Source organism: Rhineura floridana, chromosome 5 (assembly GCF_030035675.1).
Source record: "Rhineura floridana isolate rRhiFlo1 chromosome 5, rRhiFlo1.hap2, whole genome shotgun sequence".
NCBI classification, from domain to species: domain Eukaryota; kingdom Metazoa; phylum Chordata; class Lepidosauria; order Squamata; family Rhineuridae; genus Rhineura; species Rhineura floridana.
This window is the reverse complement of record NC_084484.1, coordinates 163,165,189-163,182,419: the sequence shown is the minus strand read 5'-3', so window position 1 is coordinate 163,182,419 and position 17,231 is coordinate 163,165,189. Positions and strand designations below refer to the sequence as shown.

Below are 17,231 nucleotides of genomic sequence, written 5' to 3'. Positions count from 1 at the left end.
ACATAAGAACATAAGAAGAGCCTGCTGGATCAGGCCAGTGGCCCATCTAGTCCAGCATCCTGTTCTCACAGTGGCCAACCAGGTGCCTGGGGGAGCCTGCAAGCAGGACCCGAGTGCAAGAACACTCTCCCCTCCTGAGGCTTCCGGCAACTGGTTTTCAGAAGCATGCTGCCTCTGACTAGGGTGGCAGAGCACAGCCATCATAGCTAGTAGCCATTGATAGCCCTGTCCTCCATGAATTTGTCTAATCTTCTTTTAAAGCCGTCCAAGCTGGTGGCCATTACTGCATCTTGTGGGAGCAAATTCCATAGTTTAACTATGCGCTGAGTTAAGAAGTACTTCCTTTTGTCTGTCCTGAATCTTCCAACATTCAGCTTCTTTGAATGTCCACGAGTTCTAGTATTATGAGAGAGGGAGAAGAACTTTTCTCTATCCACTTTCTCAATGCCATGCATAATTTTATACACTTCTATCATGTCTCCTCTGACCCGCCTTTTCTCTAAACTAAAAAGCCCCAAATGCTGCAACCTTTCCTCGTAAGGGAGTCGCTCCATCCCCTTGATCATTCTGGTTGCCCTCTTCTGAACCTTTTCCAACTCTAGAATATCCTTTTTGAGATGAGGCGACCAGAACTGTACACAGTATTCCAAATGCGGCCGCACCATAGATTTATACAACGGCATTATGATATCGGCTGTTTTATTTTCAATACCTTTCCTAATTATCGCTAGCATGGAATTTGCCTTTTTCACAGCTGCTGCACACTGGGTCGACATTTTCATCGTGTAATGACCGAGCTGAATGTTTTTGGCTGCAGAGTGCTGGCTAGCAGTGAGGGAACCAAGATGAGACGATGGAAGACCAGAGAGGAGAAGACTTGCAATAGACAAAGTGAGTGAAGATCAGTAGTGGGAAAACAAGCAATTCAGCTACCTAGGAACGTATGAAGCTGCCTTAAATTTAGCCAAATCATTGGTCCATCTAGGTCAGTATTGGCTGAAGTGAGTGGCAGAGCCTCTGCAGGTTTTCAGAAAGGGGACATTCCTAGCCCTACCTAGAGATGGTTGGGATTGAACTTGGAACCTTCTGCATGCAAGTGTAGATGCTCAGCAACTGAGCTATGATCCTACTGTCCAGTATCACTTTTCTTTCATATAAAATCCTCACCTTTGAAAAGACAGATTTTTCCAAAAGTCAGTGACCATGCAGGAAAAAAAGGAAGCTTAGCTCTCTTAGCAGAAGTGGGCAAGTCTAAAGAACAATCAGAGACCCAAATATAACCTGCTGGCACTGACAGATGCATAGGAAAAGGTTACTGAATAAGTGGCAGCCTGACAAACGTGCACTTGTTCTGCTAAGAGGGAAGAGGGAGTTTTATCAGAAAAGGTTTCACTGAGTGTATTGTGACTCAAGCGCTGCACCCATAGCAGAAGTCAAAGAAGGGCTGTTCTTTGGGACAAGGTTAAGGCTTGCCAGTTTATTGACCTCACTGTTGCCATTCAACAACTTTCAATAGATTGCTGCTTGGTAGCAAACGTTGGCAGCTCCTGTCTAGTGCATGCCAAGCCAAAGAGATAAACAAATAATTCAGAATGAGCTTGCACATTTTCATGTGTGTGTCTGTGTATGTCTATATCTGAGTCAGCAAAATTTTAAAAATCTATAGTACAATGCATAGTGATATATATGAAACCATATATGTAAACAGCATAGAGGGTTTTTTTAATTAACTAGCATATAAATCTTTCTAAATAAAAATAGTTACTCAAATGTACGCACGTGCCTATGTGGTGTGGGAAAATCTTAAAAAGATCTTAAAGCTCATTCAACAGTTGAACGGAACAAATGGTGCAACCTTCAGATATACACATGGGGGAACTGCATAGTACAGGCTTACACAGACTGTTGACATCGTCTACCATTTGCTGGGCATGAGATTCAAGCCTCAGTGCTTGAGCTGCACAAATGGCCATACCTGGGCAGTATATGCAACTCAGCTTTTGGCAGCCCCTTAGAGGAGGCAAGTGAATCATGTAATGAACTTCCCAGAAACTGCCTACCTTGGCAGAAATCTCATGCATAGGAACCCACCTTATCTCAGACTATTTGTCCAAATAGCCTAGTATTGTCTTCTCGGTGGCTGTCCAGGGTCTTTGGCATCTCATCTTTGAAAATTGAAAATGCCAGGGGTTGAACCTGAGACCTTCTGCATGCAAAGTGTGTGCTCTACCACTGAGCTATCCATGCATAATTCATCATGTTGTCTAGGGCTATATCCAGCTGGACTTCCTCCTAGAGAAGCCAAACTCCCCGAAGCCCATATCCATTCCTTGATGGGGTCATACAATTGCTGGTTAGGTCTCTGTGGCTGGTTTCAGGATATATATATATATATATACACCCATTCAAGTAACACCTTGCTGTTATGTCAAGGATTCCCCTTGTTGAGAATCTCAGCTGAACTGCTGTTTCGCTTGTAGGGATGGATCATCACCCCTTTTCTGATCCAAGTCAGAGTTGCAAGTGCTTAATCATAGGACTGTTTCACACACACACACTTTTTATGTATAAAAAATGCAGTTTAGTTCATTCCCTAAAATATGCATTTGGCATGCACCCCCCCCAATAAAATTCACATTTGATTGCACATTTTTTGAATCTGCATCACAAAATCCAGAGGATCCAATTGATAGCCGAGTTCCAATTTGCAGATAACTCTGAGACCAACAGATTGGGTTGGTTGTCTTCAGAATGTGGACTGAACGTTTTTCTCCTCCATCCCTACTCATTTGTAACCAACCATTTACTTACCAAGACAGGGCTTGTGACCGATTCCCAGTTGGTCTCAGATGCAGCCGGCTGGAGATCATCCTGAAGATCAAAGAGAAACACAAGGGGAGAAAAAGATATAGTCGCAACACTATTGTACATGTCTTTTTTTAAAAGCATGACCTGTCTGGTTACGGAGCATTTTAATGCATAACACATGGTCTTGCTCCATTCTTGAGGGTTATTTACTGATCCTTGTTCCTGTAGCTGTGTTTATAGGAACCAATACATTTTGTTTTCCAATAAGGATCATTCAACACACTATGTTTGAAGGCAGATGATGATGATATACTACTACTACTACCACTACTACTATTACATCTGCGTGAAGAGTGTGTAAATAGAAATAAATCTCCCCCTTCTCCCCTCATAGGAAACTCATGAAAACAACAGAATGAAATTCAACAGGGATAAATGCAAAGTTCTACACTTAGGAAAAAGAAACCAAATGCACAGTTATAAGATGGAGGATACTTGGCTCAGCAATACGACATGTGAGAAGGATCTTGGAATTGTCGTTGATCACAAGCTGAATATGAGCCAACAGTGCGATGTGGCTGCAAAAAAGGCAAATGCTATATTAGGCTGCATTAACAGAAGTATATTTATTTATTTATTACATTTATATACCACCCCATAGCTGAAGCTCTCTGGGCGGTTTACAGCAATTAAAAACAATAAAAACAAATATACAATTTTTAAAACACAAAAAACAATTTAAAAACTAAATAAAAACAATTTAAAAACACATGCTAAAATGCCTGGGGGAAGAGGAAAGTCTTGACCTGGCGCACCTCGTCAGGGAGATCATACCATAATTTGGGGGCCACCACTGAGAAGGCCCTCTCCGTTGTTGCCAGCACTTCGGTTGTGGCAGTTTCCACACTGACTGGCAGCAGCTCTCCAAGGTTTCAGGCAGGGGCCTCTCCCAGCTCTATGTAGAGATGCCAGGGACTGCACCAGGGACCTTCTTCATGCCATGCAGACACTCCACCACTGAGCAACAGCTGGAATCCTGGGCTCTCAGGGTTCCAACTCACAAGGACAGCTGATGCATGTTTGGCAGGCTGCCCCTGCAGACTTGCTCTGGTTACATGAGCAGCATTGAGGAGTGCCTAGCGTGGGGAACAATGTTGGGGGGGTGAGAGCACCCAGCCCCACTCTCCTCCCTCCCGCACATATTGTTTCAGAACCCTCAAATAGAGCTAATGTAACATCATCATGGGCCTTCAGACCATTTTGAAGCAGGTTTCTTCCCTACTTCCCTGAGAAAGCCTTTTTTTTTTTTTAGAGAAAATCATTGGAGGCCAGCATGCACAAGGGATTGATGGATTATGATGTGGCCTAAAAAGCAAGCAGGCATTACTCCAAATTCAACATCTTTCCACCCCATCCCTCAGAACAATGGCGGTTAGTGGCTCCACGTCAGTGGGGCAATGGAATCCGCTCTGGGTTTTAGTCTGAACTTTCAAGGAGCTGAATCACCTTGGGCAGCTCTTTAAAAGTTCAGACTAAAACCTAGAATGGATTCCACAGCCCCATGGAGCCACCAGCCACCACTGCCTTGGACTAATATCCCTTATGAAAGAAGCTGGAGTTTGGATAGTTTAGACAACGCCAAGGGCGTCTGCCTTTTATTTTACAAAGTGCTTCTGATTATTGTGCAGTATCCTTCATAAATATTGTCTTCTTTTGATCATTCACAATATTCATGACCTTGAGAGAAACTGCACCCCCCCCTGCTAGGACGATACTCAGAGTATGTGTAGAGAGGCCAGGTGGGACTCAGGTGACAAGGACCCTTTACCTATATGGCAGGAGAAGCCAACGTGGTTAACACATTGATTCCAACTCCTTCAGCCCCAGCCAGCATGGCCACTGGACAGGGATGATGAGAATTGTAGTCCAAAAATATCTGGAGGTAATCCTCTGATCCAATATGATTAAAGCTGAGCATCTGATATCCAGGCTGTGAAGACTAATTTTATATTTATTTATTTATTACATTTATATCCCGTCTTTCCTCAAAGGAGCTCAAGGCAGCATACAAACATGGTTCTCCCCCTCCCAGTTTGATCTCCTCACAACAATCCTGTGAGGTAGGTTAGGCTGAGAGATAGTGACTGGCGCAAGGTCACCCACTGAGCTTCATGGCACAGCGAGGATATGAACTCTGGTCTCCCAGGTCCCAGCCCAACACTCTTAACCACTACACCACACTGGCTCTCATCTGATGACACTGACCTCATGTCACTGACAACAGTTGGTTAGGGTGTAACCAGTGCACCAGTGACATGAGCCAGCATCACTCCACAGTGGTTTAATGTAAAGAAAGACACAAGGTCACCCTTTGAATGTTCCAGTTCATGCTACATCATGGATGGGGAACCTCAGACCAAGAGGCCAGATGTGGCCCTACAGGCCTCTCTTTCTCTGACCCTTGGGACTTTCACCCGGCCACGCACCCCGTCCCTAGCCACACCCTCTTCCCCCAGGCTATAACCCACAAAAGCCTTGCTTTACATCTTCCTTGAGAGTTTTGATTGGCTGCATGTGTCCATGAACTCTGCTTGTGCCCCTTGCTTGCATGGATGGAAGACAGAAAGAGGTCTGGGATGGGTGTAGCAACTAGCCTACCGTAAAAAGGTAAAATTTCTATTTGTTGCTCAACCTACTTTTGCCTCTGGCCCTGCCCACCCCTGGCATGTGGCCCCCAGAAGATTGCCCAGAAATGAATGCAGCCCTTGGGCTGAACAACAACATTATAACTCATGACCACGACCACCTCATTATATCCCACCTTTCCTCCATGTTGGAATAATTATAATTACAATTGTTGTTGTTATTATATATCCCACTATATTGCTGTACGAACATGATTCTCCCCCTCCCAGTTTCATCCTCACAGCAAACCTGTGACGTAGATTGGGCTGAGAGACAGTCACAGGCTCAAGGTCACTCAGTGAGCTTCATGGCTGAGTGAGGATTTCAATCCTTGTCTCCTAGGCCCCAGTCTGACACTCTAACTGATACCCCCCACTGTTCTCCATCCCTGATCAGTTTGCTTTAAATAGCACATCTTAAAGAGAACAGAAAATCTTCATGTAGCATAAGCTGTTGACAGTAATAGGACAGGATCAACAGTGGGTTCACACTTTTAACAGATAAATTGCCTTCAGGGCTGCAACATTTGATTGATCAATCTGCTAATCTATTAAAACACATTTTAACAAAAAAATCTGCCACCAATTAATCAGGATTTAAAATAAAAATAAAAATACAGGTACATATGAATCCTGCAGATAGGGTGGCCATGTGTCTATATAAAGGCAAACCTACTAAATTCACATTTTTTGAAACACTGTGCAAACTGAAACACAGCCATCCTTCAAAATCGTCACTTCTCTGAATTTTGCAGTGCAGTTCTTCAGACAAGTAGTCTGTACAAAAATGCATATACTAGGGCAAAGCGTGCATAAAATATGCATATAGTAGTGAAAACATAAAAATAAAGTATGGAAAATTAGTCAAAACTGCATACAAAAATATGTTTATTAGGAGAAATATGCACTAAAATGCTGATGAATTTTCATGAGTTTTTTTTTTAAAAACCCCAATGCAAATTGTTGTAAAATGCAGAGAACTGAATTTAAGGCTACAGCTACACTCTACATTCAAAACTATTTTGTTGTTATATGCCTTCAAGTCAATTACGACTTATGGCGACCCTATGAATCAGTGACCTCCAATAGCATCTGATATAAACCACCCTGTTCAGATCCTGTAAGTTCAGGTCTGTGGCTTCCTTTATGCAATCAATCCTTCTCTTGTTTGGCCTTCCTCTTTTTCTACTCCCTTCTGTTTTTCCAAGCATTATCATCTTTTCTAGTTAATTATGTCTTCTCATCATGTGTCCAAAGTATGATAACCTCAGTTTCATCATTTTAGCTTCTAGTGATAGTTCTGGTTTAATTTGTTCTAACACCCAATTATTTGTCTTTTTCGCAGTCCATGGTATGCACAAAGCTCTCCTCCAGCACCACATTTCAAATGAGTTGATTTTTCTCTTATCCGCTTTTTTCACTGTCCAACTTTCACATCTATACATAGAAATCGGGAATACCATGGTCTGAATGATCCTGACTTTGGTGTTCAGTGATACATCTTTGCATTTGAGGACCTTTTCTAGTTCTCTCATAGCTGTCGTCCCCAGTCCTAGCCTTATTCTGATTTCTTGACGGTTGTCTCTGTTTTGGTTAATGACTGTGCCAAGGTATTTTATACCACTTTAAACAAGCATGGTTTTCCCCAAAGAGTTTTCGGAATGGTGGTTTCTTAAGGGTGCTGGGAGTTATTAGGAGATCCCTGTTTCTCTTCACAGAGCTAGAGATCCCAGAGTTCCTTGGGAAGAGGGATTGATTGTTAAACCACTCTGGGAATTGTAGCTCTGTAAGGAGAACAGGGGTCTCCAAACAACTCTCAGCATCCTTAACAAACTACAATTCCCAGGATTCTTTGGGGGAAGTCAAAGTGGTATAATAGTGCTTTAAATGTGTTATGCAGATAGGGTCTAAGCCAGGAAAAATGAGATGTTTGGAGTACCATAATAGTACCTTTGGCTTTAAGAATGACAATTAAGAAGATCATGGATGTACAAGAAGGGACTTTATCTTTAGACATGTTTCAGAAAATAATGAATGGGATTAACTCAATAAAACAAGAACTGAGAAATAATAGTCAAGCGTTGAGAATTGAATTTGACGAAATGAGACAGGAGCTGAAAGAAATTCAGGATTCTGTGAGAAAGGAGAATAAAGATGGATCTGGAAAACCAAAAAAGGATGAAAGAGAAATTAAAGGCAAGGTTCAAACTATGGAGATTGGATTAAATATGGATATGGGAAAAGATTTGGATTTCCTGGCTGTGATGGATCCTGGAGACAAATATTACGGTTTGGAACTCAGTGCTGTCCCTGAAGGAATTGAAGAGATTGGAGATAAAGATATTATCGGTTCAAAAAAATTCCTGGACTGGAAAGATTTGATGGAACTTGAAATGGAGAAAGCTAACAGAATTAATCCCTGTTTTGTGTCAATGGAAAAATCTTCAAGAGATGTGCTAGTGTATCATATAAAAAAGAGGAACAGAGATGCGGCTTTGCAACAATACTTCAGTGATACGTTCGGAACTGATGGCAAGAAAATATCTGTGAAAAAGGAAATTCCTATCAGACTCTTATTATATGACTATGACAGCAAGATTATTGGGCGCGTAAAGATGGAAGATGGAAGATGGAACCAATACGGATAATGGAAGAAGAGCGATTTGAAATTACTGGATTTAGTAGACTTGATGAGTTGGATTAATTGACATGTTTATCTAGAAAAAAAATTGATGGACATATATCTCAAGGATTGGAAACTTCTCTTTGACTTTTTGTGGAAGGATAAAATGATATGATGTTAATGAGATTTGTAACCAATTAAGATAACCGCTGGAGGAAGGTGATTTTATAATCTATCAAGATACAGGCTTGTTATATATTATAGACTTATAGCTGAACTACGACAAATCGGAAGTCAATTTTATATATATATATATATTTCTTTTTATTGTATTAGTTATGGATTTGTGTTTTTTCTTTTTGTATTGTTTTGGTTTTGAAAATTTGAATAAAAATTAATTGAAAAAAAAAGAAAAGAAACTAGCCCAAGAGAGTTTGGGACGGGGTGTAGCTCAGTGGTAGGGCATTTGCTTTGTGTACAGGAGGTCCCAGATTCAATCCATGGCATCTCCACACAGGGCCAGGAATGTTGCCTGTCTGATATCCTTCTGCTGGCAGTCAGTGTCGACAATACTGAGCGAGATGGACAAATGGTCTTAGTATAAGGCAGCTTTCTTTGTTCCAATGAGTGCCATCCACACAAGCGCTCATTAAAAGAACAGCCTCAGTTTTTAGTTATACACAAACCTAGGGAAACTTTTATCTCCCCATTTCTGAAGGCCATAGCTGTATGGAAATGTGAAATGGAAAATAAAAATGAGCAGATTGATTGAAAATCAGTAACTATGTCTCAGCTTCCTTTTTTCCCACCCCCGGTTGGGTGTAACTATTTTTAATCCCCCCAAATCACACACAATCAGAACTAGAATATATTTAGTTTTGTAGATAAAGGCAACACCTGTCCAGTATTCAAATAGAGGAATAGTTAGGTGTGCCACCTGTTCTTGGCTTTTGCAGTCTGCTCATTTTGTCTCTGTGATTATTACACTTCCCCTAGTAAAATACACCATCCTCAATTCATTGTGAGGTTTTCTTCCATGATCATTTAACACAGCTGCAGTCACTCAGAGCCTCTGAAGAGCTTTCCAGCTAAACCCAATCTTCTGTTTATATTACTAGCCTCAGTTATATTGCCCTTATAAAAAATAAAATAACACTGAATTCTCTTTAGATCCACATTGTTCATGACAGCCTTTATAAGTCTCAAAGCATCCCTCTCATCAGCACCATTGCCATGCTATTGATGGTGCCCATGCAGGTGTTGATTTATTAATGGTAACGCTTGAAACTAGCTGAGAATTTGGACTTTTTGAAATGATTTCTTTCCTTTTATTTCCAGAGTATGTATAATCTAAGCAGTGGCAGCTGGAACTCCATCTCAGTGGGGCAGTGGAATCCACTCTGGGTTTTAGTCTGAACTTTCAAGGTGCTGTCCAAGGTGAAGATTCAACACCTTGGACAGTGCCTTGAAAGTTCAGACTCTCCTTGAAAGTTCAGATTAAAACCTGGGGCGGATTTCACTGCCCCAATAACATGGAGCCACCAGAAACCACTGAATTTAAACAACAAGAATCAAGAAAATTAAGAGCCGCTTCATACATTAGAACAATGGGCCTGGGATTGCTACCAATTGTGTACTCAGCAAAGATGTATAGTTCATCCCAGTTTCTGACTGTATCTCAGTGGTACATCATCTGCTTTGCATGCAGGTCTCAAGTTCAATACCAATGTCTCCAGGAAGGACCAGGAGAGAAGCTTGTCTGATTTTTTATTGTTTATAAATGTATTTATTTTTATATATACACACACATATATAAATGTGCTTATATTGCATATCAGAGGGGTGCACAAAAATATGTAATAAAAAACCCATAAAACACAATAAAAACTATGCAAAAACATCCTTTTGTACCCTAGAAAGCCACTGCTAGTCAGTGTGAGGGTCAGGGACATTTAACCCATGGTCCCCATTTGGCTTCCGGACAATCCCTGGCACAGCACACCCACATGCCCCACACTGACATCATATGTGATGTCAGGTTTGGGGTAAGTGTCAACATGGCTACAGAGGAACAATCAAGATCTTAAAGTGAAATCTCAGTTGCTCCCTTGCTGGAGCAAGGCACATTTTCACTGCCCATCAGCTGATCCTGGGAGCATGCTTTGCTGCAGGATCAGGAAGGGGCTGACATTGAAACCGCTACTAAAATGGAGGAAGGAAACTGTTTTAGCAGGAGTTTCAATGCAAACCCCTTCCTGATCCTGGAGTGAGGATCTTTGAAGACGCGCTCCCAGCATCTCATTGTGATATCCAGTGATCGACAATTGGATGGCCCCACCCACCTGTCAAATCTGGCCCACGAGGGATAAGGCAGATACAGATCTGTCCAGCTGGGGAAATAAGGTTCCCCATCCCTGGTGCAGACACTGAGCTAGATGGACCAATGGTCCAATCCAGTGTAAGACAGGTTCCTGTGTTCCTAAAGGTGTCCCTGTGTGGCAGGCTGGGGCTACGGGTACTTGCAATGGCAGGTAAGTGCTCTGCTCAGGCTGCTATTCCCACATCTCTCCTCTCCTGCCCTCAGTCACAGAGAAAAGGAATTAAAACTTACTGGACCCTCCTCCTTTCTCCACTCTCTTCATGCTGTCTTCCCACTGGCAACCCCCACCCCATTTCTAAACAAAAAGGAACCCAAGAGACAAATGTGGTAAGTGCATCACCACATGCAAGAGAATGACATGGTAGGATAGACTGCACCACTTCAGACTGCAGGCAAGGGTGTCACTTTTTGAATGTTCCCTATCTGAAATATTCCTTAACATTAAAAAAAAAAAAGGAACACCAAGGGACAAAGCTCTGTGCTAGCATGTTTCCTGCTGAGCTGGTTTTCTATTTTCTGGCAGATTTTTCTATATGGAAGGATTTTTCCATAGCGTCCTCCCTCCCTGCAGTCTGAAATGGTGCTGTCCATCCTGGGACTCTGCCACTGTATATAATTCTACTATATGTGCAGTGAAGGCTGTTCTACCAAGGCAAATGGGACACTTGTTTCTGAACCCATTTCTCCTCAAAATAGGCTTTTCTAAATGAATTCTCTCTCAAAACTGGCATCTTTTGAGCATAGAAAGCTAGTAAATTCCAATCCGCACATTAGCTGGGGACATGTGGATCAGATCCGTTCATTTTGGAATATACTAGGATCAAATTTCTCACATCCCTATAAGAAAACCCCTGGGAAACCATCTTTTCAAACTGAGGAAAATGTAAAAAATAATTTGTGAAGTGTCATAAGGGGATCATTGGTTCAGATGTAACCTCTGAAAATAAACGAGGCTGTATTATTTCTCTCTCTCAAGACACTAGGCCTGAGCTGTGCCTTAAATAACCAGCAGCCATGCAAAGGGTGGCTTGCTGCCACTATATATCACTAGCTATAATTCCATTATTGGTGATGACTATGTTAATAATAGTGTGAAATGATGTAGTGGATGCCTCCTGATCCATTCTGACATAGTCACTTGTTATAATAGGAGAGAGAGCATGATATCCCAAACTCTGTCAAATAAACATGAAGGTTTTCAGCTGTGATTACAGTCAAGCTCAGCTTGAGCTTGGTTTGTCTATTTATGAAAAGTGAAAGGTATAAAGAGTGAGGGAAATGGTTTTAAGCAGCAGGTGTGTTTGGTCTGGACCTTTCTTGTTCCTTGTTATTGTACTAGTGGGGGAGAGGTGTCCAATGTGCCACTTATTTTTGAAACTGTGCAGTTTCTGTGGGTGAGAAGAAAAAATTGTGCTTTTTTAAAAAAGGGGGGGAAATCTACTAAAATGGGTCAAGTTTAAGACAGGGAAAGGTCATAGATCAGTGGTAGGGGAAGGCCTGCAGCCCAGGGATAGAGCATCTGTCCCAGAGCCAATCCCTGGCATCTTCAGGAAGGGCTGGGAATGTCTCCTTGGCTCAATCCTGGACAGGCATTGCTAGTCAGTGTAGACAATACTAAGCTAGTTGGGCCAATGTCCTGAGTCCGGCTGCTTTCACACCGCACTTTATTCCATTATTCTGATGAGTTCTTACCTGGTAATCTGCGCATTATATTTGATCTCTCACATGATGTACAAGCTGCTTCTGGAATTCTAGTGGAATATAGTGCATGTTTAGTGCTAATTTTTGTGATGAATGATACCAGAAACAATCTGTTTGCAAGCTTGGAAACCCAGAAAATCAAGGGAGTTTTTAGCGAGCTGCAGCCGCTCATGTGACAGGCATCCCAGCATGCAGTGCGTTCCCGCTCTTTAGGTACACATTTTTCCTTGATAAAAACCAGCAGCATTTGCTACGCACACTCCTGTGTCTATACAAATATATGTGTGTGTGTGTACATGCAAGTAATTGTAAATGCTGAAAGCCAGGACCTCCAAGGTGGCTTTCTCTGAAATGCTACCAGTTCCACGCGCAGGACCAGCCAGACAGGCCCAGCTTTGCAGTCTCAATGCGTGGATGAGACGATGGTGTCGGGTGGAAGGGTTTGGATTTGTTCGGCACTGGGGAACATTTTGGGACAAGCCGGGCCTGTACAAAAGGGACGGGCTCCACTTGAACCAGAATGGAACCAGACTGCTGGCACTTAAAATTAAAAAGGTGGCAGAGCAGCTTTTAAACTGACTGAGGGGGGAAACCCGACAGGAGCTGAGAAAGGTCCGGTTCGGAATAAACCTCCCCCCTGGGATAAAAACCAAAGAAATGATGAAATTTTAAAAGGGGTAGGCCTAGAAGTAGGCATTGTGAGAGCAGGGGCACAGGATATAAATTCAGAAGAGCAAAATTACCACAGGCCTAACCACAAGTGCCAAAGACACTTGAAGAGAGACACTGCTTACAAGTGCCTGTACGCTAATGCTAGGAGCCTGCGAACCAAGATGGGAGAACTGGAGTGCTTGGTCTTAGAGGAGAGCATTGATATAGTGAGCATAACGGAGACCTGGTGGAATGGAGAAAACCAGTGGGATACGGTTATCCCTGGATATAAACTATATTGGAAGGACAGGGAAGGACGTATTGGTGGCGGAGTCGCTCTATACGTGAAAGAAGGCATTGAATCCAGCAAGCTCGAAACCCCAAAAGAGGCAGACTCCTCCACAGAATCGTTGTGGGTGGTGATACCATGCCCCAGGAGGGACTTAATACTGGGAACGATCTATCGTCCCCCTGATCAAAATGCTCTGGGAGACCTTGAGATGAGATATGAAATTGAGGAAGCATCCAAACTAGGAAATGTGGTAGTAATGGGTGACTTCAACTACCCGGACATAGACTGGCTGCATATGTGTTCCAGTCATGACAAAGAAGCAAAGTTTCTAGATATTCTAAATGACTATTCCCTAGACCAGTTGGTCATGGAACCGACCAGAGGGACGGCAACCCTGGACTTAATCCTCAGTGGGGACCGGGACCTGGTGCAAGATGTAAGTGTTGTTGAACCGATTGGGAGCAGTGACCACAGTGCTATTAAATGAAACATACATGTAACTGGCCAATTGCCAAGAAAATCCAACACGGTCACATTTGACTTCAAAAGAGGAAACTTCACAAGAATGAGGGGATTGGTAAAAAGAAAGCTGAAAAACAAAGTCCAGAGGGTCACATCACTCGAAAATGCTTGGAAGTTGTTTAAAAACACTATATTAGAAGCTCAACTGGAGTGCATACCGCAGATCAGAAAAGGTACCGCCAGGGCCAAGAAGATGCCAGCATGGTTAACGAGCAAAGTCAAGGAAGCTCTAAGAGGCAAAAAGTCTTCCTTCAAAAAATGGAAGTCTTGTCCAAATGAAGAAAATAAAAAAGAACACAAACTCTGGCAAAAGAAATGCAAGAAGACAATAAGGGATGCTAAAAAAGAATTTGAGGAGCACATTGCTAAGAACATAAAAACCAACAACAAAAAATTCTATAAATACATTCAAAGCAGGAGACCATCTAGGGAGACAATTGGACCCTTGGATGATAAGGGAGTCAAAGGTGTACTAAAGAACGATCAGGAGATTGCAGAGAAGCTAAGTGAATTCTTTGCATCTGTCTTCACAGTGGAAGATATAGGGCAGATCCCTGAACCTGAACTAACATTTGCAGGAAGGGATTCTGAGGAACTGAGACAAATAGTGGTAACGAGAGAGGAAGTTCTAAGCTTAATGGACAATATAAAAACTGACAAATCACAGGGCCCGGATGGCATCCACCCGAGAGTTCTCAAAGAACTCAAATGTGAAATTGCTGATCTGCTAACTAAAATATGTAACTTGTCCCTCGGGTCCTCCTCCGTGCCTGAGGACTGGAAAGTGGCAAATGTAACGCCAATCTTCAAAAAGGGATCCAGAGGGGATCCCGGAAATTACAGGCCAGTTAGCTTAACTTCTGTCCCTGGAAAACTGGTAGAAAGTATTATTAAAGCTAGATGAACTAAGCACATAGAAGAACAAGCCTTGCTGAAGCAGAGCCAGCATGGCTTCTGCAAGGGAAAGTCCTGTCTCAGTAACCTATTAGAATTCTTTGATAGTGTCAACAAGCATATAGATAGAGGTGATCCAGTGGACATAGTGTACTTAGACTTTCAAAAAGCGTTTGACAAGGTACCTCACCAAAGGCTTCTGAGGAAGCTTAGCAGTCATGGAATAAGAGGAGAGGTCCTCTTGTGGATAAGGAATTGGTTAAGAAGCAGAGAGCAGAGAGTAGGAATAAACGGACAGTTCTCCCAATGGAGGGCTGTAGAAAGTGGAGTCCCTCAAGGATCGGTATTGGGACCTGTACTTTTCAACTTGTTCATTAATGACCTAGAATTAGGAGTGAGCAGTGAAGTGGCCAAGTTTGCTGATGACACTAAATTGTTCAGGATTGTTAAAACAAAAAGGGATTGCGAAGAGCTCCAAAAAGACCTCTCCAAACTGAGTGAATGGGCAGAAAAATGACAAATGCAATTCAATATAAAAAAGTGTAAAATTATGCATATTGGAGCAAAAAATCTTAATTTCACATATACGCTCATGGGGTCTGAACTGGCGGTGACCGACCAGGAGAGAGACCTCGGGGTTGTAGTGGACAGCACGATGAAAATGTCGACCCAGTGTGCGGCAGCTGTGAAAAAGGCAAATTCCATGCTAGCGATAATTAGGAAAGGTATTGAAAATAAAACAGCCGATATCATAATGCCGTTGTATAAATCTATGGTGCGGCTGCATTTGGAATACTGTGTACAGTTCTGGTCGCCTCATCTCAAAAAGGATATTATAGAGTTGGAAAAGGTTCAGAAGAGGGCAACCAGAATGATCAAGGGGATGGAGCGACTCCCTTACGAGGAAAGGTTGCAGCATTTGGGGCTTTTTAGTTTAGAGAAAAGGCGGGTCAGAGGAGACATGATAGAAGTGTATACAATTATGCGTGGCATTGAGAAAGTGGATAGAGAAAAGTTCTTCTCCCTCTCTCATAATACTAGAACTCGTGGACATTCAAAGAAGCTGAATGTTGGAAGATTCAGGACAGACAAAAGGAAGTATTTCTTTACTCAGCGCATAGTTAAACTATGGAATTTGCTCCCACAAGATGCAGTAATGGCCACCAGCTTGGACGGCTTTAAAAGAAGATTAGACAAATTCATGGAGGACAGGGCTATCAATGGCTACTAGCCATGATGGCTGTGCTCTGCCACCCTAGTCAGAGGCAGCATGCTTCTGAAAACCAGTTGCCGGAAGCCTCAGGAGGGGAGAGTGTTCTTGCACTCGGGTCCTGCTTGCGGGCTTCCCCCAGGCACCTGGTTGGCCACTGTGAGAACAGGATGCTGGACTAGATGGGCCACTGGCCTGATCCAGCAGGCTCTTCTTATGTTCTTATGTTCTTATTGTATTACCAAAAAGTTTTGGCTTCTGCATTCATCAGCTGCTAACATACAATGTATGATGGTGAAGGCGGAAGCCAAAACGTTTTAGTAATACAATAAAAACCTCTGTTTTGTTAATCACAATTAAGTGCACACACACACACATATATATAAGGATACAAGGAGTATCCTGGCCTCAAGCTGTATAGGGCTTTGTACACCAAAACCAGCACTTTGAACTTGGTCAGGCAGCTAATGTGCAGACAGTGCAATTCTTTCAGCATATAGACCTTTGACTATGTATCTATATATGAAAGAACATTAAGAATTATACCAAAATAGTTACACGCGCACACATGCACACCAAGGAGCTGCAGTACATAGCATAAGATTGCTCAGCATGGCTTAAATCCTGGGAGTAAGCTCTACTCAGTGATTCTTAATGCTGACTGTATCTGTTCCATTTGTAAAGCACACTGAGCTTCAACAAAATATCTTCAGCCAGGTGAAATGCAAGCTTTGGCTGTCAATTGGAATGGCAAACAATCTGGCAGAGAAACGTCTAGCACGAAGTAGGGACCCCACCAAAGAAAATAACTGCCTCTGGTTATTTTCTTAATTCACTGAGTTTCTCTATATCAATGCATCACAAATGTAAAAGCTTTGTATCACCTAATTCACTTGTTGAACAAAGAGGGACCAACAATTGCTATGGCACTCCAGCAGATGACCCATCAGTGCTCCTTCTCTGAACAAAGTTGCCAGAGCTCCCTGCCTCCACTGTTGAGGGGCAGAAAACAAGTTCTTTGCTGAAGAACTTACCAAGCGGATTGGTTCGTACGGGAGATGTGCCTGCCACTTCCTCTCTGCAAATCATATCGTCCCAGTCCCACTTTGCAAAGGAGAAGCAGCGGCCAGGCTCTGAAGCCACATAGCAGTGGCTAAGGATGGGCGAATATATCAATATGCCATTGTTCCAGTCTTAAGTTTGGCTCTCCACATTTCCACATCAGCTTGCAAATATTTTTCTAAAAGTTCTCATGAAAGTTCTTCAGCTCTGCTGCATGCAGGAGAGAGGACTGAAGCATCCGCTTGTTCTCCTCTGTAATTTTGTGATTTTGCCTCATATGCACATTTTTGCAAAGCAATTTCCACTAATATAATACATTTTTGTACATGTGATGGTTGGAGAACTGCACTGCAAATTTCAGAGGCATGCAAAGTGAGAGGGATGGCTGTGTTTCAGCCTGCATA

The 17,231-nt window shown here is 42.5% G+C and overlaps 1 protein-coding gene across 1 annotated transcript in view; it reads right to left on the bottom strand.

Moving 5' to 3' along the window:
- The window catches only part of PDGFD (platelet derived growth factor D), a 248,993-nt gene that overhangs the window by 61,298 nt on the left and 170,464 nt on the right, over nucleotides 1-17,231 (bottom strand). Inside the window, exon 4 of the mRNA XM_061628718.1 lies at nucleotides 2,812-2,871. Coding sequence (XP_061484702.1) covers nucleotides 2,812-2,871 — 60 coding nt within the window. The remainder of the gene's footprint in view (nucleotides 1-2,811; nucleotides 2,872-17,231) is intronic.